Source organism: Anguilla rostrata, chromosome 2 (genome assembly GCF_018555375.3).
Source record: "Anguilla rostrata isolate EN2019 chromosome 2, ASM1855537v3, whole genome shotgun sequence".
NCBI classification, from domain to species: Eukaryota; Metazoa; Chordata; class Actinopteri; order Anguilliformes; family Anguillidae; genus Anguilla; species Anguilla rostrata.
In genome coordinates this window covers 2,964,761-2,989,413 of record NC_057934.1, presented here as the reverse complement: position 1 = coordinate 2,989,413, position 24,653 = coordinate 2,964,761, and the positions used below count along the sequence as shown (strand labels likewise).

The 24,653-nt window shown below is 43.1% G+C and overlaps 1 protein-coding gene across 1 annotated transcript; it reads left to right on the top strand.

The window, feature by feature from the left end:
* The first annotated feature begins 2,810 nt into the window (after positions 1-2,810).
* On the top strand, positions 2,811-24,464 carry slc2a15b (solute carrier family 2 member 15b). Its single transcript, XM_064315208.1, has 12 exons — positions 2,811-2,968; positions 11,019-11,117; positions 13,883-14,043; positions 14,993-15,117; positions 15,650-15,795; positions 16,324-16,456; positions 17,070-17,257; positions 18,301-18,411; positions 19,694-19,795; positions 20,083-20,158; positions 21,976-22,103; positions 22,542-24,464. Exons 1-12 carry the CDS (start codon positions 2,927-2,929, stop codon positions 22,755-22,757), a joined length of 1,527 nt encoding a protein of 508 aa, XP_064171278.1. The 5' UTR covers positions 2,811-2,926; the 3' UTR covers positions 22,758-24,464.
* Positions 24,465-24,653: the final 189 nt, after the last annotated feature.

Here is a 24,653-nt window from a genome sequence, read left to right as displayed (position 1 = left end):
TTCAAGGGTGTCATTTTCACGTGACTGTAAAATGTCACTGCACGCAGGTTTTTTTCCCCCGCACACAAATATATCTGGTTGCATTTCATGAGTTGTTTACAGTGCAGACCCCATCGCCACAGATGAACGTTTTTAACATTCTTACCTCGTGATATATTTTTATACAAAATTATGTGATTTCATTTTCCTTTATTATTTTAAGTTGTGGTTTTTGGCTGGACCGCAACATTTATAGGTGCCAGCCCTATAAATGTCTGTGCGAATGTCTGTGACTGAGTGAGGGATGAAGTTACACCCTGCATGTCTGAGACTGAGTGGCTGACTGATGAAGTTACACGATTGGTCGGCCGGTTCGGTCCAGCCATATACTAGGTTTTGACCTGGTCTTGTTTCCCTGTGTAATGTAGGCTATGTGTCTTTTCTATATGTGCGTGCAGTATACCAATGCACTTAACACTCCCTCAAAGGGTTTATGTGTGAAAAAGCATCTTACTTCTGGATGAATGGCACAGCTTAGTAAGTAAACAGAGTTGCCCCCACAAACGCAAACTCTTAATGATATTCTACACCCCAACCACAAAGCCACCTACCCACTACACTTAGAACCACCCCCACCTCCTCCAAGTATGGATCCAATCCCTAACTGGATTCATCAAACTAATGATGCCCAACTGCCCCTCTATCTCCCCCCCCCCCCCACCCATGTGACCCACACAAATCACGCCCATCTGATATTCCTCACACCCCGGCGTGTGGGGGGGGGGGGCAGAAACTCTAACTCAAGCGACTGAGGGTGCTTCTCCTTCGACTCTGCACTCAAACCCTCACACAAACCGATTATGCAAGCCCACACAGGCACATCTGTTGTAACTACATTATTAATTTTCCGCCCCCATAACCGATCGCTCGTGTTAGAGCAGGGCTGCACAACTCCGGACCTGGAGGGCCGATCTGCGTCCTGGTTTTTATTCCAACCGATTACCATAGATATAGAACATCCATAGATTACCATTGATATAGACACTGCTTCTTTCCTGTACTTGAGCACAGCAAAATCACTAGGATACACATGCAGTCTGCTGCGGCTGTCGCTGGTGCTTATACACGTCAGATCAAGATATGATTGGGCTAATTAAATAAATGTTGGCACAAAACCCTGAAATGGATTGGCCATTGTTGTGCACCCCTGAGTTAGAGCAAGAAAGTTGTGCATTGCTCTCTGACTAACCTCGTGGGGGGGGGGGGGTTAGGAAGACTCCGACTGAACCCAGCGAAACTGGATTGTTCTGCATGACGAAGGAGAACGTCAGTTGAAGAGTCATGTGTACAGTCAGAGCACTATGACCAACGCGAAAGAACGGCCTCCTTTTACATAACACACGTGATTAATCCTGTCGTAGTTAAGGGACCGATAACTCTGAGAATGACTTATGGTCAGCTCTCTCTCTCTCTCCACGCCTGTTTTCTGTGGAGTTTGCTGGGTCGTAACCATGGCAGCCCTCAGCTGGAATGCAGGCTGCTCCTTGCAGAAGGCCCGAAGGTTCCATGTCAATCGGAGAATAAGAGAGCAAAGTAATTCTGTGACTTCGATCATGTGTGCTAATTTAACGTGGAGCCTTGACAACACGTTCAAAAAAGCTGGCGTGAACTATTTTACCATGAAGGCCTTGTCCCCCATGGCCAGGAATAGGTTCTGAAGGTGTAGGCATAACTTCGTACTCTGGCGAGGATGTCCCATTGTGTCATGGAATTTATAATGACTAGGAGCTACTTCACATTAAGGAAAGAAAAAATCATGCGAGTCTATTGACACTGTTTATCCAAAGATACTGCACATGCTGATAACTGGGAATTGTGGAATATAACTTTTTGTTTTGATCTGAATCCAATGTGAAAATGAAAATTAATGTCTTGCTGGGGGTGAGATTTTCTAAACAGAATTGTTTTGTAACATTGGCTTTCAGGTGGTAGGCTAAATGTGCAGTCTTGGGCACCTGCTACACAACCCTTAGACCATGGGTGTCAAACTCCAGGCCTGGAGAGCTACAGTGTCTGTTGTCATTTCTGATTTCCTTTCGATCAGCGGCCAGATAAGGCCATGAGAACCAGGTGTGCGGATTCTTTAGCTAGTCAATAACCTAAATTAGTCACTGGTGCTGAAACACATGGAGAACCAGCAGGCACTGCTGCACTCCAGGCCTGAAGATTGACACCCCTGTCTCGGACCAACATGACATGTGGGTTAAGGTTCCCCAATGAGCAAAATGTAATGTTTAAGTTACCCATTCTCAATGTTGCACAGTCTGTTTTTTTTCCCATAAGCCCATTAACCATACATATACTTCATGCGTCTTTTCTGGCCAACTGCCAGAAGTCGAGCCTCCACTCTAACGTCCGACATTTAGACAAGCTGATAATTAGAAACCTGGATAGCATCAAACACAAACAGAAATACCTTAACGGTAAGTAACGGTCTAGCCTGTTCAGTTCACTGACCCGGTGAGCGTTTCTCGCTGTCTTTCCAAATACCTCACTTCACTTCTTACTCCTCCTTTTTCAGAACCCATGCGTAAAAAAAGGGGGAAAGGCTTTGCAAATTCACTTAGCTAATTGATTTTGAGGCCTTTCTCTTCGAATCACGTTCCAATCGTCATGTGATCACACTACTTTCGCAAGTTTGTAATCGGGGAGTGTCGGAACGGGCGCTACCGGGGAGGAGATGTGTTGTCCGGAGGTCTCTGGGGATTGGTTGAGAGACCAACGCACGCCGTTAGCTAAGACAACGGTCAAATCAAACATAACCACGCCTCCTTTCCCCCAAAATAACTTGGAGATGGAATGTCGGCAGTATAAGAAGGACTAATTGGACGCTTGCATCCGTTTTAACCGGACCCCTGCCAGAGGAGGTTTTATGACAGATTCTTAAATGGCTGAGGAAGTGTTATTGTCCAGTGAGAAAATCTCAGGGGTAAGTCTTCAGTGAAACGTGAACGCATTTTTAATTTTGGAAACGAGTGGATTGTTTAATAAACAAATGGTTTCTTCCAGTGCAAGTTGATTCACCTCCGACTTTCAAAAGTTTCGTTAGGTTGTTTTGTATTGTGCTACTTATCAATTTATTATTCTAAACAACGCATTTTAAATAAATGTCTATATTTAAGTAGTATGTTAGTGACTGTTTGAAATTTATTTTGCGTTTACGTTTGTTTTTTAAGTCTTTTCTATTGTCAACAATACTTGGCTTTAGTTTAAGTTTGTGGTTTTATGGATATTGTCATCGTCAGTACCTGCAGCTTAGTAAGAAACAATTTCTATCAAGTTTTATATTGTTTGTTTTGACAGCAGGTTGTAGTGTGCGTTGTCTGTGTGCTGTTGAATTGCGGCATAATGGCACGTGTTTCGTGAGAACGCATCCATGATAATTTGACCAGCGTAATTCAGTTTAGAACAAACGTAGGATGGAACTTTGTTGTCGATTGTGATGGAACACAACTGAAACTTCAACAGTTTGACAAACTTAAATTAGACACCGTGTGGGGTTTCCCTTAAAGTTGTCCTCACGTCTGTGATAACCTGAAATGTAAATGTATGTTTCTTTCGTGGGATGCCAGTCTGAAATCCGATTGGTACTGTTTGGCGGTACATTATGTGCATGACGCCAGAATGCCGTATGGATCTGTCGCCACTGTGGAAAAGGACGGTCAAGCAAAGACCACTTCAAATGTTTAGTGCGCGAAGACCACTTTTACATGTTGAGTGCGCAAATACATGAGAAATTACATTACGGTAATGCGTTTTCGTAGGATTTCACCAAAACCGCTTCTACGCAATATTTGCGCATTTATTAATTAGTGTCTGTCAAGCATGTATTTCTTTCTTGGCTTCATTTTCTTTTATTTCTCTGTAAGTTAGTTTGTGTTTCTTTGATTACGTTTCTGAAAGTTTGGTGAATTGGGCCTTCGTGCCATTATTTCACCATATTGCATTACATGCATTTACACTCAAGTAGTTTCTTCGGATATTCAAATGTGACATTCTAATCGAAGCAATATCAAGGCGCGTGTATAAATATACCGTGGAATGTTTTGTGAAATAAACTTCATTTTTAATTTAAATTATAGACAGAAGAAAATGGCCTCTGTCAAGCAGAAGTTACAGCTCAGTAAAATGTGATTCAACAGTTATTTATTCTGATTTGAACAGCCAGACCAGGCGACCACAGTTGATTATTTAGAGAAACTAAACTTTTTGATTTCAGTTTTGATATTTTGTGAAAATGGCCTCATTGAGGTTTTTGGGATCTCTGCTACAGCAGAGGTTCCCAACTGAACCCCTGGGGCCCATGATATAGAGCCAGGAAATCCTCAACATTGTGCTTTAAATAATATTTTGTTATTTGTGTTTTTATTGCATAATTTCTGCATGTTTCTATGCACTGCATTGGTGTACTGCAGCCTACAGTGGGTATGGATAAAGGTGTCTACCTACCAATTGGGGGTACTGACCCTCAAGATTCTCCTTGAAGTGCACATTAAGGTTAAGATGTTTAGGGAACCCCCAGTTTTAAGGTCATAGTCATTTACGGTATGCATGATCTGTCCCTTAAGGGGAGGGGGGGGGTGTCTAAGGGGAGAATTGGCTAAGTACACACTTAGTCTTGAGCTGCAAACAGTATGGATAATTCATTTCACAATATCAGTTCTGACTGTGCTTCAAATCCATAACCAGGGATGTTCGGCCAGGAATACATGTGAAGAGAACACCTCAATTAAAAGATAAATATTTGTGTTTACTTGTTTATGTTTAAGCATTTTAACTATTCTGTTCATTTTCGTTGCTTGGAAACGCACTTATGTCCCAGGCCTCAGTATTTCTGCAATTCATGCAATGTGGTGTTTTTAAAAAATTTATTTAGAAAATGTTTTTTAACTGTTTAGAACATCAAGTATTTTATAATCCATATAGTCTCAACAAACTTTGAAAGCCACTGATTATGACAAGCCTCAGGAGTCAATGGTAACATTTTGTAGTTAAACATAAAAATGGGCATATCCTGCTCTGTGGTACAACATGGAAATATGGTGTATTTTGCAGTACACCCTCCCGTCCACACTATGCAATGGACACCATAATAAAAATGAACTTATCTGAAGTTTGCCACATTCATACAGAAATATTTAAGTGTTCCTGTTTTATAACCAATTAACGGGTTTTATTTTGTGCGCCCCGTTCCCCCCCTCATGTTTAAATGTAAGTTATGGTTTAACATAAGTTGGCCAAAAAGGACAAAATGACTGCCTCAGGCAAAAATCTCAAATTGTGTTTGTAAAGAATGTGAAACTATATGGCCACTCAGCCAGATAAAAGATGAGTGGTTTTTCTTCTTTTTTTTTTGAAAAGTGTTATAAGTGAATGGATCAAATTCTGAACAGAGTTGCTCTGTGCTTAACCTTCTACCACTAAGAATGTGTAAAAACCTGATTTGCACATGATTTACTGTACAAAGTTGACATTTCTGACTTGCAGTGATTATCAAAACCATGAAATATGATTATGGTTATCTCATAAATGGCATGCATTTTTTTTTGCATGGTACACATAGCCAACAATTAACTGGCTGGAGGTACACTCAAAGCATGGATGATTTGCAGTCCGCCATGTTTGGATCAAATGTTAATTTCAGTAAATTATCGTTTTATTACCTGAAGTGTTGAATCTATGCAGCTCTTGCACTGCACATGACCCCGGGTGGACATATAGAGGTCGACAGTGCTCGTTTGACAATTCGTTGATTTGTAGCCACGCCCCACCACCTTGTGTAGTTTCCAGGGTGATGCCTTAAGCTAGGTTGGGCTAGGCTTGGTTAGAAATTGGGTGAGTGGCATCTTGGGACAACAGGGAGGCTTCCTGAAGGTGGTGTTTGCGGTCGAGAAAGGGGCAGTCTTCATGATGTAGAGCCAGTGCCTTCGTATGGGGATGATGCAGTCTGTACCATATTCATAGTCGTGGCCGAATCGGCACACTTGCCTACTATTAAGTATACAGTTGAGTGCACTGGATGAGAAAGCGCACTAAACAGTATGCATAGTAGACGGTACACACTTTGGGGACGCTGTAGTTCGGAGGCTGATTCCTTCAGTGTTTCACATGAGGCATTTAAACAAGGTCCTGACTCACTGTGGCCATTCGACATCCCATAGTACTAGTCTGGACCCTGGAGTCCTGGTAAAACTCCCAAAATGACTCTCTCTCTGTCTGGAAACCTAATTATCCTCTAAACTTATTAGCTACACCATCCCTTGTATTCTTGAACTGCATTGATATTTTTCCCCCCTCCCCCCCAGGCCATCACTGTTACAGAAAGGCATTCTGAGCTGATTATCCAACTTAAATGTTAGTTCAAGGTTTAATAACAATAAATGGGCAAGAACTGAAAATGAGAAGGTGAAGTTAATCCGTCATTTTTTCCTTGCAGTCTTTTTTTTTTTTTTTTTTTTTTCCCTCCTTACGTCTTGACATTTCATAGTGGCCAGTGAACCAGACGTCTTCAAAGATGCATTTACCCCCAATTATGTGTCACAAGATGGCATTGTCCACACGTCTATTCTCATGTGCTTGCACTAGGATCTCAATCTGAAAATTTGTAAGCTAAATTAAGTTTTCGTCCAGAGTTCTGTGTGCCCTTATTGTTCTATAGTTTCTTTAAATGGTTATTTCTGCCTTTAGTCATCTGGATTTAACACAAGGAGAAACTTTGAAACCTTTACACAGAAACCACCACATCTGTAGTGTGGGTAACCAGGCTAACCGTGGTAATGGACAGTGTGTGGGAGTAGTTTAACTACATGAATTACTTTTTGTCATTTTGAGGTGTACAGCAGGAACTACCAATGTCTTTTTTTTTTTTTTTTTTCCAAACCCCTTTGACCAAATACTGCCTCCTTTCTCTCTCGTTCACCTCTAATTCTGATTGGTTAGAAGCACTCCGTTCTCCTACAGTTGCCAACGTTCAACAATCACACGTTGCTGGTTCTCCCAACTGAGCTGTTCAGTGGTTATGCCGGTGTGCAAAAAGAAGGCTTTGCTGACACGTGTCATGTCTTGGAGACATAATAATGGTAATTTTTAAATATTTGTTTTTACAGAGTAGTTTGAACAGCATTTTCTTAGAAATTTTAGCTTTGGCAAGCCACATTTCTCTTTAGGGTAACTTTTCTGTAGTTCAAGTGCTTTCAGTGTGAAGTAATTGGTTGTTTGTACTACACTTTCAAAGGAGTTTCCAACACTGGTAATGGAAGATGTTATTTAACAGTTCTTGCACAGGTTCCATTTTGTGCTTGTGCACAAACCTAATTTTTGTTTGCTGTAATTGGAGAAAAGCTTTATTTGCTACAATCCTCGAGAATATCAGGCAGCTTGAAAACTTTTTAAAATCCTCTGTAACCCACTAACCTTCTTTTCTGTACCAGGGGAACAGCGGCCAAATTAGGGTATTAACGGTTCAGACTACAGTAATTGCCAAAACAACACTGCCCCAAAGAAAAATAAAACGATAGAAAAAAACCCCAAAAGGCTGTAAGGCTGATCTATAAACAGAAAAGTTGTCAACATGTGATGCATACTTAAGAACCCACTTTATCCAATAGGCAGGTATGCCAAAGTATTTGCCACCTTAATCTGAATGTTTGACCATAACTTTTTGAAATCATGTTCTCCATGGTTTCGGCTGGAACGTTACTATGGAAACCACAACGACAAACGGTCATTTGTAGTTTTACTGACGTATAGCTTGCCTACACTTTTTGCCATTTTGTACAGTTGAAACCGTTATACGAATACTATATGTATTTCTATTTGCTAATCCCGGGTGGTGAAGTTCATTCATTGTGGCTGCAGTTGAAGTGGAAATTCGTTTTGAAAGGAAATCATTTATTGCGGTTGGCACGCATGCTGTACCGGCTGATTTGCGGTTTATGGAATGTGTCTTTTGTTGTGTGGGAATGGGAGCTTATGGCTGGATTGGCTGTGGTCCAGTTGCTGGTGGAATTTCTGCTAGCCACTTTTGTCACACAGGCTGATATTTACCATAGTATATTACAGTGAGTGCTTTACTATAATATCCACTTAAAGCTTTAAAGCGATTCTGTTTCGCCCTGGTTTTTCTTTTTTCTTTTTTTTTTTTTTTGTTGGTAATTTTGAAAGGCCAGTTGAGGTGTGCTTTGCTAGGGTTGGAGTGAAAACCTACAGGATTGTAGATCTCCAGGAACAGGATTAGGCAGCCCTGGGATGACCCCTCTACCAGTGCCAGTAGATTGGGAGGCTGGGCTGAGGACTGAGGCAGGGGAAGTTATGAGGTCGCGACCTTGCCTTCAGACTTTGGGAACTAACACTGCGTGATGTCCATGGGGGAGGGAATCCCTATAAAGCTCTGTGGGCTCTGGACCTCTGTGAACACGACCACTGTAAACACTGCCTCTCTCCCGCTAAAATGGACGCAAAGAAATGTTTCCTTCTACAGCAATTTCTATCAAAAAGGGCGTCTACAATGACATGTTATTTGCTTGGCAGCATTGATATTTTAATCCATCCATTGTCTAGCAGGTGGTTTTTCATAGATTGTGTGTGTGTGTGTGTGCGTGTGTTCTATTCGAACTTAATGTGAAAAATTTGTCCTTCAGAAACTATATTTGATTTTGTTCTTATTTCAAAGGTGTATTTGATTGATTTGCCTGAAAGGAATCCTAATCTGGGGGGGACAGGGGACACAGTTGTGCAGTTGACAGCATTGCTGCCTCACAGAAAATATGTACCAAGCTCAAGTCCTGCCCGTGGGCCTTTCTGTGTATAGTTTGCATGCTCTCCCCGTGTCCGTGTGTGTTTCCACCGGACGCTCTGGTTTTCCGCCCACAAGCCAAAGGCATGCAGTAGGCTAGCAGGAGGCGCTAATTGCCTGTAGGTGTGGATGGTGTGTGGGCCCTGCAATGGATTGGCAGCCTGTCCAGGTATTCCTAACCCTTCCTTGTACTCCTGCCTCTTGCCCACTGCATGCTGGGATAGGCCTCAGCTCTTTCACCTTCCAGGAATAAGCGGTTTGAAAATGCGAAACTTGTGGAATGTCCATTTAAATTTGATTCTTACCCACATAACGTTTTTTGGGAGAATATTTTAATAACCCGATGCTAACAGGGAAAAATTAGTATAATTCAAATATGGGAATTCTGATGCCAAGCAAGTTCAGCAAGGTCAAAGAAATCATGATGTTGGAGGAGGCTGAGATGCTCCCTTTCATTGAAAACAGTGTTTCTGCCATCTCATGAATAAAGGCAGCGAATATTAAAATTATATTTAAAGGCACGTCCTGTATCTAAATGGCTTATATACTGTTGGCACACTGAGTAGATGGTGTCTATAATGTATGCAGCTTTCTAAATTTGTAATAAATCTAAACACTGAATGTTGGAATTATTCAAGATTACAATCAAACTGTAAACGTATGTATGTAAAGACAAATGGCAGTTTAATTCAGATCCTATGCTGTTGGTTGGTTACTAAAGAGTACGATAACACGTGTCCTTTACATAATAGCATGATCACACCAGTAGTGACCTACAGTAGATCATTTTACAATGGTCTACAGGCCTTCAAAATGAGGTTTGGCTGCAAGCAGATTTCATCATCTAACATCGCACGTGCGCAACTTAAACCTCTGGAGACTTGGAAGGGTTTATGATCAGCAGATTAGCTGCATTTGACCAGTTTCACAGAAAAAAGCTTTGACTGACCTCTGATTTTGCCACTGATTTGCAATGCTGCAGTGACTCATTCCTTACGGAGATCACAAGGGGGCCACTGAAAAACTGTCATTCATCTCTAGCGATAATAGGTTCAAGTGTTACAACGAAGCTCTCTGGCGTTCCAGTGCTTACGCGCGTGAAGAGTGTGTTATGTGTGCTCGCGAGGTACGCACGTTGAACATGGGTCTGGAGCGAAGGGCTGTTTGAAGAGGCCTCAGGATGGTTGGGAGCTGGGATGTTTGTCCCCAAGCGAGCCGGATCCAGTTCGCCTGGTTTCGGCTGGGATCCCTGCCTCCCATCTCAGGTTACAACACCTGGATCACCTGGATCGTTATTTGGCCCCCCCCCCACCACGTCAGGCGGCGCAGGTTTTAGCCTAGCACCTTTCATGGAAATGTTTTACCCCCAAGTTTCACCTTCGACACCTTTAACCCATGTATGTGATTACGTTGTCCTTAACAGAACAATCTCACCTAATCTTTAAAGCAGGGGTGTCAAACTGAATTTTAAGGGGGCTGCAGTGTCTGTGGGTTTTTGGTTTAATTTCAATCAGCTGCCAATTAAGGCCTTGGGAACAAGGTGTGTCCCTTAACCAATCGATGCCTTGAATGAAACGTTTGTGCTGAGAACACGCCAGATACCCCCAGGCCCTTCAGGACTGGAGTTTGACACCTATGCTCTAAAGGGTTAATGATGTCATCAGCTTCCCACGCTTTAAAGGATTAATGATGTCATCAGCTTGCCCCTTGCTGATTGGTGGTGGAATTTGTAGCTTTGAGGACAGTTGTAGCATGTGGGCAGTGTGGTGAGAGGTGGCCTTTTGTCACCAAGTGTGCGTGTGTGTGTGTGTGTGTGTGTGTGTGATAGGAATAATCTCCAAGCACTTTAGCCAATGTGGAAATATTTTGAGGAAACCTCTTGTGTATTAAGTTTGCCATTTTTCTATACCGTATGTAGAAATACAGTTGCTGTGTAATGACATGAGCATGCGTAGTCCGTGCCGTATTTGCTGGACCTCTGAAACCGTTAACTGATCTATGTTTTAGAAATGTGTTTATTTTATCTGAAAGCCACAATAACTGTCAGTACATTGCAGTATGTTCCATCTAGTTATTTTTTTTGATTACATGTCCATAATTTGATGATTTTATTATTTATTTTGGTTTTTGGTGATTCCTGACCGTGTTTCTTCCACACCTCTCCCCCCCCCCCCCCTCAATTCAGCACCTCACCTGGTCCCTGCTGGTGGTGGCACTCCTGGCCTCCTTTGGCAGTTCGATGCTTTATGGCTACAATCTGGCTGTGGTGAACTCCCCTGCTGATGTAAGTGCTTCTGCTACACGTAGTTTACACAGAAGAGCATGTACCGTGCAGGCCCTACAAACCCATCCGCTTTGATTTTAGAAGTCAGGTACGCAAACATGACCATTAACCCTTTGAAGAGTAGGTTATTTATTTATAAATAACATTTTCTGTGTTCTAGAATGTTGCTTTCAGTTACCAGTAGTGACCGACATAAGCATTAGAATGTTCAGTTAAGAACATTCTAATCACCATAAACAGTTAATCAGACTCGAACTACTGTGTTTTATAACTGTGATCAAATGTGGACAGGATCAGTATATACAGGTTAAGAGTTTAGGAAAAGGCTGTATGAACTGTGTGTTTTTATGTGCTTTAAAAAAAAATGTTAGTCACGTTGCTTACAATTTCTACATATGACAGTGCATCTTATCTTGTAAGCCATTGTAAGATGACTTATAGTAATAAGACCCACAGTGTTTCATATCATACAACTTGGAAATGTACGGTATATAATACACTGGAATGCGTTTCGGATTATACTGTAGCGAAGTGTGCAAAAGGGGAAAACTGTGCTCTTTCTTCTCCACCTCCAGTTGCACTCGATCCGTGCTCTACTTGTTTCTTGCCTTCAGTGAGGCGATTAAAAATGGCATGCCTGAAATGGTTTGATTTGTGCCTGCTGAGATGGATTTGTGCCAGACCGTCTCTACTGGTTTGCCCAATCAGGGCCAGCGGGCTGGTGTGGGGTGGGGGAATGGGTCAAAATGGTTTGATAAAGTACTAATGAGAGGTTTGTAGACATTCAGTTTTCATATGTGGCCAAAAAGTCAGAAAATTGGCAGTTTTTTTTTTTTTTTTTTTTTTTTACATGATTCAAGTATCTTGGATGACAAAGACAGTGAAAATATTTTCATAAATATATTGTCTATTTAATTTTTATTGAATGCCCCTTACAGTGGGAGTGAAATGAATTTCTTAGGAGGATTTTAAGTTTCAGCTTTCTCTGTAATGTCAGTTTTTTCCTTGAGTGAAACGACTGGTGTATTTACTACGAGGGATATGCTTTTCTGAACTGCAAGTGACTCCTTAATCGTGTGTCATCTTCACATCATAACAGTCGGTTAATGTTATGTATAATCCTCATTACATTGTGGCCTCTTGAACATTTCTGTTATGAGGATGTACAGATATGATGTCTTGCGACTGCATGAAATGAACAGCCATTTATGAAATTTGTCCAGTGACAATAGCGAACTAAATACATTGGATTTATCTGCGCACATTTTATGGTTTGAAAAATTACGTTTAAAATAAAAAATATAAAAAAAAAAAAAAAAACGGACAATCCTAAAAGTCCTTTTTATCTACCTCTTCACTGGGATGTTTCAACCGTATTGTTGGATTTTTGTGAACTCGTATGCCGTAACCAAATCAATCTTCCCAGAAAACGACACTCAGATCCCCCCCCCCCCCTCCTTTCCTGTGAATGGGGCAGGATGGCAGGGCCATTTGAGCCAATGGGACTAGTGACAAGTCACTGTGTCACCGCTGCTGGTGCTGTGGGACGCTGCATGACTGTGTGCATGGGGCATTGCGTAACGAACGGCGCTGACCGCACTGAGCAAGACTCCCAGAGTTCACTTGGATAATAACAATGGCAGCCTCTCGCACCCTAGTGTTGACATGCCCCCGTTGCCCTTAAAATAGTCTGACGATTAGATTTATGTACTGTACCTTCTCTCTCTTCTCCGGACGTGCATAACTGTTTTTTCTCTTCCTCCCTCCCCCCCATCACAATGGCTGAGAGAAGCGCAGACTGAACTCTGCTGTGTTTCCCTGTGGGGGGGAAAAACAGTCAGAAATGCTTGTTCATTACTGACGACACCTGCAAATAAGCTTCTCTTTTCATCTATAACCAGACTCGCTTTCTGCTGATCCACATCTACATGCTGTGTAACATAGAAACCATTGCAAGCTCGATGGAAATTTAAACGTATATCAAAAGTTCTTTGGATTTCATTTTATCGTTCTGAACCTAAGTTCATCAGGATCACACAGATACGATCATTTTTTTGTTTGTTGCATTTTTACTTTGTCACTAGCAACATCTGAAGGTGCCACTGAATTGATCCTTTCCCCAGAGTTACACTCACTTGTCAGTCACCCATGTTGAGTATCTGCTACTGGCTCCTGTCTAGCACGTACAGCCAAATAAATTAACGCAATACATTAAAATTGATAAAAATAAAAACGTAGCGAATAAGTTCTATAAATTATAACTTCAGTTACTTGATGTTACTTGTGTTCATAAATTTGCTACTGGCCTATCCAGACCTATAGCCCTGGTTGAGGAACACAGTTGCAAGTTTTTACATCCTGATTGCATTAGCCAATTTTTTTTTCCCCAAAGCATGTCAGCGTACTGAAAGGACGCCAACAGTAATGTAATTATGGATGCAGGTTACAGTAAGCCTACAAGCTTTTTATTTACATTGGCTGTGCGGCAAGATCTTCTGTGCTGACTGCTATTTATTAGTCATTACATTACAGGCATTTAGGAGACGCTCTTATCCAAAGTGACTTGCACAACTTTTTTTTTACACAGCATTTACATTGCATCCATTTATACAGCTGGATATATATACTGAAGCAATGCGGAGCAAGTACCTTGCTCAAGGGAATCGAACCTGTGTCCTTTAGGTTACAAGACCAGTACTCTTTATACTACACTGCCGTCCTGTAGTTCTTTTTTCATAATTGGCGCCATTGTTGTATGCTTGCAGTACATCAAAGACTTCTACAACCGCACGGTGGTGAGCCGCAATGGCACCGCCCTGGACGAGGAAGCGGTCACCCTCATGTACTCCCTCACCGTCTCCGTCTTCGCCGTCGGGGGTCTGGTCGGCTCGTTCATGGTGGCCACCTTGGTGACCAGGTTCGGCAGGTGAGGCAAAGCGTTTATTATGGGATGGAACGGCATCATGGAGCCTTGATAGTTTTACTCGTTCGGCTCAGTCGTGGAAGATCAGTCCTTTTGTATTCCTGCGCTAGTTCCCCCCCATCTTCCCCATCCATAAACTGTTCAAATCAACATTTTCAAGACCAGGCTAACATAGTGTTAGATACTGTCTGGTCTGTAGGTAATCAGAACACTAATTTAGTCAGGGAAACGGCGAGCACTGTTGGGCTGAATGGCCTGTTCTCGCCATTATGTTATGTGTCCTTTGATATTGACAAACAAATTTAATGCTTTTCTAAATCTTAAAAATTATTATTTTTTTATTTTTTTTATGACAAATCTAGTTGGTGAGTTGATCTTTAAACAAGTATAGTGATATAGTGGTGGAGGGGGCAGGCGGGGAGGGGAATACCTCTTGCATTTAATTGGGAGTCAGATTACCAGATGATTGTTGACTGAATCAACAATAGGAGTTTGGAATCTTGGTTATATACTGACGTTAGAGTAAAAAAATAAATAAATAAAACGCCCTTGTCCAAATTTTTATACGGGTCATTTGGTTAACAATACATGTTCAATGCAGGAACTGGATATATATATACATAAAAAAATGATTTATGGAATTTGTCTAATGACTTCAGTGTTACAGTTTTTTTTGGTGGGCGGTGGAGGGGGGGGTTGCGATGCGATGTTGAAATAAATCAAGTGCGACAGTAAACCTGGCCTCATCCCGAGATTTATTATGGGATGGAACGGCTCATGGAGCCTTGATAGTTTTACACGTTCGGCTCGGTCGTGGAAGATCAATCCTTTTATATTCCTCCGCTAATTCCCCCCCCCCCCCCATCTTCTTCCCCGTCCATAAACTGTCTCTGGGTGTTTTTAATAGCCTGTGACCGGTACATGATTATAGACCCGCGGTTGCCTCATGCAGGAAGGGGACCCTGGTGAACTCCACCGTGCTGGTCTTCATCGCGGGCGGCCTCATGGGCTTCAGCCGAGCCTGCTGCTCCCCGGAAATGGTCATCATCGGCCGCTTCATCACCGGGATACACTCAGGTACCCCCCTTCCAGAGACTGAATGTCCTTCCTGCGAAATTCGGAAGCGCTTGTGTGTTAGCGAGCTGCGCCTTCATGTAGCTGAGCGTTAGCTCCCTGTGTTCCAGTTGATTTCATTTTTTTTTTTTTCCTCCCTCTTCAAAGTCAGGATTTTCAAACATATAAGCCGCAATGCCCCAATAATGAAATGCATTCATTTATTGACTGAAAGTATTGACTATGAAACCTGGAATTTTATATGCATAGAAACAAAACCAATCACAGAGGCCGTTAAATGGCGCAGGAGTCTTATAGACGAGTAGGACTACAGTACAATGTGAGGCATTTCCTACTTCCCTTACATGAGCTGTTGTGCGTCACGCAAATGTGTTCTGGTGTGATACCGCATCATTTCCTGGGATGTAACGTGGACGGATGAGGATGAAGATGAGGATGAGGATGCTTTGAATGTGCGTGACTGTACAAAGTAAGACGAGCGTGCCGCTGATACCGGTCGCTGTCCCCCCACCCACCCACCCCACCTGCCCTACAGGTCTCAGCCTCAGCGTTGTTCCCATGTACCTGGGAGAGATCGCGCCGAAGAACCTGCGGGGCTTCCTGGGCCTCATCCCCAGCATATTCATCTGCGTCGGGGTGTTCTGTGCGCAGGTCCTGGGGCTCCACGAGCTGCTGGGGAAGGTACCGCCACCGCCTCCGCCCACACTGCTGCTCTTCAGCAGCCTGACTGCGGACTTCACCAATTTAAATCGCCCCCCCCTTCCCCAAGTGCCTTCGCACTCTTACACGGAGATCACGGCCTTTCACGAAAACTACAATTTGTCCACTCGTCTCTTAGTCTTAGTGTCTATGTTTCTGGGGATATTTATTTAGTTCCATGTTATCATTTTTCAAATTTCTGATGGTCGGCCTTTACGAGCACGAGGTGCATGTGCATCCAACAGAAACCCTTTGCCTGAGAGCAGAGCCATCCCTGGATTTAGGGGGGGTCCTAGGCAAACGATAATTGGGGGGCATTGGCACCTCCTGAAGGAGGAGGTCAAAAGAAGGTGGAGGTGGGGCCTTTGGCGCAGTGGGGAGGGACGGCTGTGCCTGAGAGTCGCAGTGCATTGTGGGTGCGACCGGTCAGCCGGTTCTGCTGGGTTAAGGCTGCGAGCGTGCGGCAGTGGGCCGTCGGCGTGCTTATGTGTGTGCTTCCTGTTCCCGCAGGAGGAGCACTGGCCGCTCCTCCTCTCCCTGGTGGTGGGGCCCACCTTCGTCCAGCTGATGCTGCTTCCCTGGTTCCCCGAGAGCCCGCGCTACCTGCTGATCGAGAAGCACAACGTCCACGCCACCATCGAGGGTGAGGCCCGGCGGCCAATCTGGCAACCGCAGCGCAGGAGTAGATCTGGCAACCACAAGTGCAGGAGTACATCCTCTGACTACATCACAGAACTGGGGGGAGGAAATGTACTTTAGAATCTGGCTTGCCATTGCAGTTAAATTCTTCAAGAGCAAATGGGGAGGTGTTTCTTTTTGAAGTCAACATATGGCGTAAATAAAAAAAATTATATTCCTCTTAATATTGCAGTATATATTGCGTTTGAAATAGTTCTTTAATTATTTCGCACGTATATTTTTAAAGGCTTCTCTCTCACACGAGGGTGAAGAAAATGAATCTTCAGACAGGTGTTTCAAAGGTCCTCTCTGTTAAAGTGCATTTCATCTCGTTGTGTTCCATTAAGTTTAACGGTCTTATAAAGAACAGTCGTCCGCTGACTTTGAATTACTGCTGGGTGGTCGTAATGTTGTAAAGCCCGGCACTTCAAAAGGTCTCCTGCCGTATGCAAGCTTACCGAAAGCACAGAGTGGAACAGGACAGGTGTCCGTGTCGTCCTCCCACCCCCACCCCCCGGCCCCCCCCCCCCCATACGCTCCTGGCTTCCAATAACTGTTGTCTGTGCTGCCCCCTGCAGCCCTGCAGTGGTACCGCGCCAAGTGCAACATCCAGCTGGAGATCGAGGAGATGCAGGAGGAGCAGAGGTCCCTGAAGTCGGTCAACACGGTGTCCGTGCTGGAGCTCCTGATGGACAGGACCGTGCGCTGGCAGGTCATCTCCATCGCGGTGGTCAACATGGGCATGCAGCTGTCCGGCATCGATGCGGTGAGGCACGGCCTGGGGGCTCGGGGTGGGGGTGGGGTGGGCGGGGGGGTAAGGGCGCAGAGTCCGTTAGGGGCTCCGGCTGGGATGGGTAGAGGACTTGGGGATGAGACCAACCGACTGAACTTCTGGAATCACTAGGATTTTCACCGAACATTCTAATGCCGATGTAACAATCACTGCTGGTTACTGAAAGCGATGGAGTTCTAGAACACTGATGTACGTGTGAAAAGAAACATTCCAAAAATACCTACTCTTCAGAGGGTTAAATTCCAACGATGGGAAATTAAAATTCTACAGATTTAACCTCACTGGGATTTCAAAGCGCAAAGCATCAGGTTCTTTGTGAATCCTTATTTGCGCGATCATGTGCTGAAATGCAGTGCGGTGGGAGGTTAAGCCAGTATATTTCAGTTGCCTTGCTTGCCCATATATTAGGGATAATCTTTATTTCAATGTTTAGACATGTAAAAGTGAGTCATCATTTAAAGATTACTACATTTTCAGGAGGCTGCATTCTGTGGGAAACGCTGACGGCTGTATTAATTGAATGTGTCGGACTGCACAGATTTAAGCCCCACTGCTCTAAGGATGGCGGTAATGAAGATCAATAAGGCGCGATCGGAACGATCCCTAAGTGGGAATGACGGGTTGATGAGACTCCGCTCTCCTTCGGGGCCAGAGGCCAAGAGCTGGTGTCTTTACTGACGATCCCTTGCCACTGAAGTGCAAATTCCTCAACTTGTTCACCCAGCCTTAATTAATCCTGTAAAGGCATACTATGCAGGATTTTAAGGCGCAAGATCACAAGTATGTGATCAGAACTGAGCATTCTAACGCTGGTGTAACAATCGTAATTACTGTAATTGAAAGCAATGGAGTTCTAGAACACTGACTTAGAATTTTGGGGTGGGGGGAACATTCCGAGAGAACCAACGAGCGCCTTAACGTCTGAGGCTTATACGATGTTAATTATTGAGCTTTTATGACGGGTCAGTCCCTTTTTAATGTCTTAATTTTAATTTATTTTTGTTTCCTCCCCCTAGATCTGGTTCTACACGAACACCATCTTTGAGAACGCTGGGATCCCTCCCCCTCAGATCCAGTACACGACTGTTGGGACCGGTGCCATCGAGGTCATCGCAGGGCTTGTGGGAGTGAGTGTCTATTTGCATACTGGCCCATCTATACTTCTGCAACTGCCTGTAAATGCATATAAGGGATTGCATCCGTTATTTAAGTACTTAACAACAGGAAACCTCTTATCAGTCGGCTCTGGTACTCTGCTGCACGGGTGAAACGTGACAGCTGATATTGTTGATGTCTTGTGCTGTGGGATAAAAAAAACATAAGCCCTTTCCCCTCAAATACAGGTCAGTTTACTAATATGGTAGTTCTTACTACCGCTCTCGGTCATAACAAATTGCTGTAATCTGCTCACGACTTTGAGAGGTGAAAGTTTACTGTCCTTGTTTTATTTTAAGTTTAAGGTGCAAAAGTGGAGGACACAACTGTGTTCTACTTTTTTTTTTTTTTTAAATGTAATTAAGGCTTGTATTTGGGCAGATGCATGGAGCAGAGTTTCCTTTTTCAAGGCTTGTATTTCCAGATACCCTCACTGTCAAGCCGAACGATAAATTGTTTTATTTCTAGTGTGCTAGTGTGACATAGTGTTGCTAAGTTCCCCAGTCAATGCTCAAATGCGCTGTCCTTTAAATCATTATTACTAATTCGCGTAGTAAAGCAACAATATTACAAATAAGGCTTTGTGAAATGTTATCCACTTATAATTTTGTTTAGCAAACAAGGATTTGCAGTTTATCATAAAATGGCCGCATTTTTGTGTAGTATGTTATTTTTTTAAAGCTGTACATCTCGTTCAGCTCCAAGGCCAGCGATTGGGCCTCTCGTGAACAGTTGTGATGATGTCGGGTATTTTGATTGGTCCGGCGGGCGCTCCTATTTTGAGCCGGCCTGCTCTGATGCCGGTTTGTTGATCCTGGATGTGTTGCCGTGGTAACGAGCCTGGCTAGACTTTTGTGAAACCAGAAAGCCTGAGGTTTTTTCCATAATGTTTCACGCTGAAGTTGCCTGCGTTACTCCTTAATCCTGCTTCGTGAAATGGGGCCCTGCAGGGGTTCAGGTACGAAGCCGGTGTTTTATTCACGCGTTTGTTGAGTCGGAAACGTGAATGAGATGGTGTCGCTTGGAGGTCTGTGTCAGGTCTTAATTGCGTAATCTGGCTCAAGGATTATACGGGAACCCCGGACAACCATGTTTGAGGAGGCAGTAATGTTTAAGAATCCTTGGAAAGGTTCCTTCTAAATCCCTAAGAACCAGGGATCTGTATCGGAACAGAAATGGGCATCGCTTCGGGCGTTCAGTGATTGTTTATATTTTTGATATTAACCTATTTTTTGGTCTCCATTTTGTGGCCAGGGTTTCACCATTGAAAGGCTTGGACGACGACCACTGATGGTTGGTGGGTTTAGCTTCATGGGGCTTTGCTGTGCAGGGATTACGCTCTCTCTGATCTTACAGGTAAGTTTTATTTCATTTATTTATTTTCTTGTACTAGGTTTGCACGTAAACTCTACCATTTTCTGTATTTTGACCACTTGTTTTTTAATGTATTATCTTGGATGGGAATTCAACACTCTTGGGTAAAAATGATTCTACACACTTGGTGATGGTTTCCTGAGGAGTACTGCTTTTTATTTATAAATTAATTCATAGCTTGATCCGATATTCATTTAATTGCAGACGGTCACTGTGAAGCAGTGTCCCATGAATGCTATATCTATATTCGTTGTCTTTTGTCTTTGCAGACCCATGTTCCTTTCATGCGCTATATCAGTGTGGGTTGCGTGATCGGAATCATCGCTGGCTTCTGCATAGGACCAGGTTGGGGGTTTTAATTTATTTTTTATTACACTTTGCCCTCTGTCTGCTAATGTGCCCTTCTTTCACCAAAGCGGCCTGCGCTCTCTCCACTGCTTTACACTGGCAAACTCTCCCTCTAGTTATCAGGGTAAATGGTGTCGGTAATATCAATTACCATCGATTATCTTCAACCCTCCTTGACCGGAGTACGGGAGCTCCCAGTTGAGATTTTAAACGGGGGGGGGGGGGTGATCCCTGGAGGTCAGAGGGAGGTAGACCAATTGAAAACGAGTTCTAGATTTTTAATCCACTGTGAGCTGATTTGGAACCCTTTGGGGAAATGATCACTAAGGCCAACCCTGATGTTCTCCGCTTTTGAAAGTCGCTCTGGATAAGAACGTCTGCCAAGTGATGGTAAGGTAATGTGATCACTGCTACTTGATGGACATGTTTGTGCCTAGATCTTCTTTTTTTTTCCCCTGATTGAATGCTGTAATCAACCTTTTCCCAAAGTTTCCAGGTGATAGATGTTATATGCCTAAATTATAGAATCAGTGGATGCAACATCATCAATTGACAAGTTACTCCATCACTTAACGTGGGTTCGGCTATGTCATAATTTTTTGACAGGAGAATTGTGATTCGCCCAGCTAGGCCCTTCCCTGGTTCTTAATCCGTGTTTGTGGGAGAGAAGGAACGGAAAATCTATTTTAAATGATGTTTCCTATGTGGCAGAAAGTTGAAGACTGCACAGCTGTTGGACTGGGCCTCACTGTAAGAATGATGAATGGGATCCAGAGCAGTTTACACAATTGATGTATTACCAGCCTCTGCCAACAAATCTATAATTCATCTGTGGTTGAGAATTTCTGTTGGTGTAATTACGTCTTTAATTACGATTTTTTTATGCCTCATTGTTCATAAGCAATGATGAATATGGCTTTTTAAGACAAAATCCTGCATGAACAGTGATTTACAGACTGTGTTCTTTCTCCATTTGACTGCATTAAGCCTCTGCTTGCAATTACCATGCACCAGCAATGAAGCCACCGCTTGGCTTGTTCACAGATTCATTAGATCTAGGGGAGGGAAGAAAAAAAAGAGAGAATTCCTTATGTATGCTTATTTTTCCACAAGTGAATTTAGAGTTTTCCTGTGACTTGCTGCTCTGTATTTAAATACAACACGAGCATAAATCTAGGGATTTATATGTGCGTTTCTATGGCCATGATGATGATGATGATGATGATATCCATTTGGACAATGTGTGACACGTTATGGTGAACGATTGCCATTTCATACATGTAAACGATTAATTTATTGATATTGCGCTCTTAAAGAAAAATGCATGCAGTATTTAGATGCATTCCAGGAGGGTACATCCAGATCCAGCTTTAAGACTGAAACCACGCATATCTGACGCAGCTTTGCTCTCAGACAGAGTCTAGTGTACATTCCTCTGTCTTTGAAAGGGCATCGCAATTCATCGACACTGGCAAAGAGCTTTTCTACATATTATTATTTCAGCACAGCATTGCATTTTCATAAATTGCTAGGCGGTAAAGACACTCAGAACCTATATCACCAAGGTTATGCAGAACTAAGGTTTACACAGTAAAAAAAAAAAAAAAATTGAGCCTGAAAAGGGAGACTTGTCAGAGGACGCTTCTACAGTGTTATAAGTTTGTTTATCGACTACTACTGTTGTGCTTCTGGAAAGTAGTGTCTACTGAATGAGTCGTAAATGTGGGGAGAGTGATTGACTCACTGACTGCCTGATTGACTGACTGACTGACTCGCTGAGTCACTGACTCTCTGACCGTGTTTGGGTGTCGCAGCTGGAGTTCCCTTCCTGATGACCGCCGAGCTGTTCAAGCAGTCCCACCGCCCGGCGGCCTACACCGTGGCCGGCTCCCTGAACTGGATCTCCAACTTCACCGTCGGCTTCGTCTTCCCCTTCCTGCAGGTGAGCGCTTCTCCCGCCCCCCTGCCACCCCAACACAACCTGCCACAGTGTGTGCCCTCCTTTCTATTCATCAGCGACCACTTTGGCACGGTGCAGTGACACCTTATATGTCTGTGACGTGCGTACATTTCCTTAGTGGGGGGGGGGGGCATTACTGTAGCTCTGGAGGTTTAGTGGTCGACAACTAGGGAAGGTTGTCGGTTCGATTCCCCAGTCTTATGAGCATGTCGAAGTGTCCTCGAGCAAGACGCCGAACCCCAGACGAGCGCTGGTTGGCACCCTTGCGTGGCTGCCTCGCCATCGGCCTGTAACCGGGTGAATGAGAGGCCCGCGCGGTGGCGGTTGGACAGAATGGCGGTTGGACAGAACGGCGGTTTGGCTTGCTGCGTTTGAACGTCTTTTTTTTTTTTCCCCGCCTTTTTCCCCCCTCCGGTGCAGATGTCGGCCGGGGCCTTCTGCTACCTGGTGTTCTGCGGCATCTGCGTGGCGGTGGCTGCCTACGTGTACCTCATCATCCCGGAGACCAAGAACAAGACCTTCATGGAGATCAGCGAGCTCTTCAACACCAAGGAGTCGGCCATCAACAGCCAGCTGAAGATGGCGAAGATGAACGGCTACGGAACGCTGGAGAACTGCACCTCCGCGGAGAAGTAGGGAATCAGCGGGAGAGAGAGAGAGAGAGAGAGAGAGCAGGAGACTCTCGCCAAAGGAAACGTACCGCTCGACCGTAAAAAAAAAACAACAAAAAAAAACTGACTCGATCATGGTTTGAACCGTTCTGAAATGGCGTCCGTCCTTCAGTCTTCTGTGCTTCTTGCAGAGGAAGGACAGCGCCGGTGCATGCTGAATGTGCAGGCATTCTCCATGGCGTGAGATGGAAGTGGTTTTACAACAGGTTTTTTTTTCCGGTTCCAATCTGATTTCTGTGTCCCTCGAACCTTGGAGATCTTGTTTCAGAGTGAACATCTCTCTGCGTATTGTGGGGGGGGGGGGAAATGATTGGTAAAAAAAAAAATAGTGTTTGAACTTTCCTCTGAGCACAGTCTCATGAACACCAGTTCCCTCTCTGTACATAAACTGATTTTATAAACTTTGTTTATAATTTTTTTTTTTTTTTTGTTACATTTGTATTATGATCTGTACTCAACATTTGTTTTTGTTTAGATGAGGCTATAAGATTGACATGCATTACTGGTGTTCAAAGCATCGCCACATGAGTTTTCTATACATCACACAACATTATTTCTCTGAAAGTAACATGCTGAAACTTCTTTGAGCCTCATTTTAACAAACAAAAAAACATTGAGTGTGGATGTTATTCTTTCTTTCTTACTCCTGTTAGGGGTACATTTCCCAAGTCCCAATCAACAGCTCCCCGGGCATGGTGATTGTCCATTTAGGCAACTGTTGAAGTAGGAAATTTGGGTAAATTGAATTCAAACTGAAGAACCATTCTGCACTTATTCTGCGGTTGTGTCACAAAAAAATAAATAAATAAAAAATAAAATGTTAAAAAATCAGCGAATTAAACCAGTCCCAAAAATGAAAGATTCAGTGATTCATACTTGGATTCAGTGATTCATTGGTGGCGTGAGCTACAAGTGGAAATGTTTCTCAGGATTACTTATTTAGGAGTACCCTTGTTATGCTCATCTTAAGGCCACTTTAAGGGCAAGTTAGTTTAAGACTTTTGTTTGCCATTCATGTAACTTCATAACGGTGTGGAATTCCCATACCGTTATCATTGTGTTTTTATGAGACGAATAACACTGAGATCACATTTTCAAAGGAGTAAGGGTTAGTGTATACTAAGGATGCCAACTTTGTGCCTTATGCATACTTAAATATGGAAAAATTCATTACCGTGTTTATTTATGCATACTGTACCTATTAATTTTAAAAAGTACAACACCATATACTTGACTATTGCTCTGTTCGATCTGATTTCCTGGAGTTAGGCTTATAAAGTGAATTGTATTTCTTTTTAAATGTATGTGGCACAGTTCTGGCATTGAAATCATTGTTTCAATTTGCCCTCCCTGTCTGTGAGCAACGTAAAAATTTTACAGCCAACTTTGATTTAAAAATAAGTAAATAAATAAATCTGTTCAGAAGTATTTCACTGCGGTGCTATTGGCTTTATAGCCCACGCCAGGATTTCAGATCCATATCAGACAAATGTACACTAAAGGGTGTAGTTAATGTTGTGCTATATCTGTTCTGGAAACAGCTGTATAGTTTTCTGAACATAAGAATATATGAAAAAAAATAATGATAATGATGTTTTATGTATATTCATGTACTTTAATGTTTGTTATTCAAAGCTTTGTAAAATAAGAGAAATAAAGTTGTTTGAATGGAGTATGTTTTTTTTGTTCAGTGTTTTGCGGGTGGTTGGTGAGCTGGAAGGTGTGTTCAGTGTGAACCTGCTCACTCTGACAGAGTTGAGTGATAAATTAAAAATGTTTCCAATGTCGGGGGGTGAGTGCCACAGCAAGAGGGGCCAGTTAATTCTGTTATAGTATTTAAAAATACCAGGAGGCAAATGCA

Bases quoted from the DNA above. Each gene is read 5' to 3' on its own strand.
- slc2a15b (XM_064315208.1), top strand. From the start codon at position 2,927: ATGGCTGAGGAAGTGTTATTGTCCAGTGAGAAAATCTCAGGG. The intron at 17,258-18,300 runs GTGAGGCACGGC...TCCTCCCCCTAG, and splicing joins AGCTGTCCGGCATCGATGCG to ATCTGGTTCTACACGAACAC. The intron at 19,796-20,082 runs GTAAGTTTTATT...TTGTCTTTGCAG, and splicing joins CGCTCTCTCTGATCTTACAG to ACCCATGTTCCTTTCATGCG.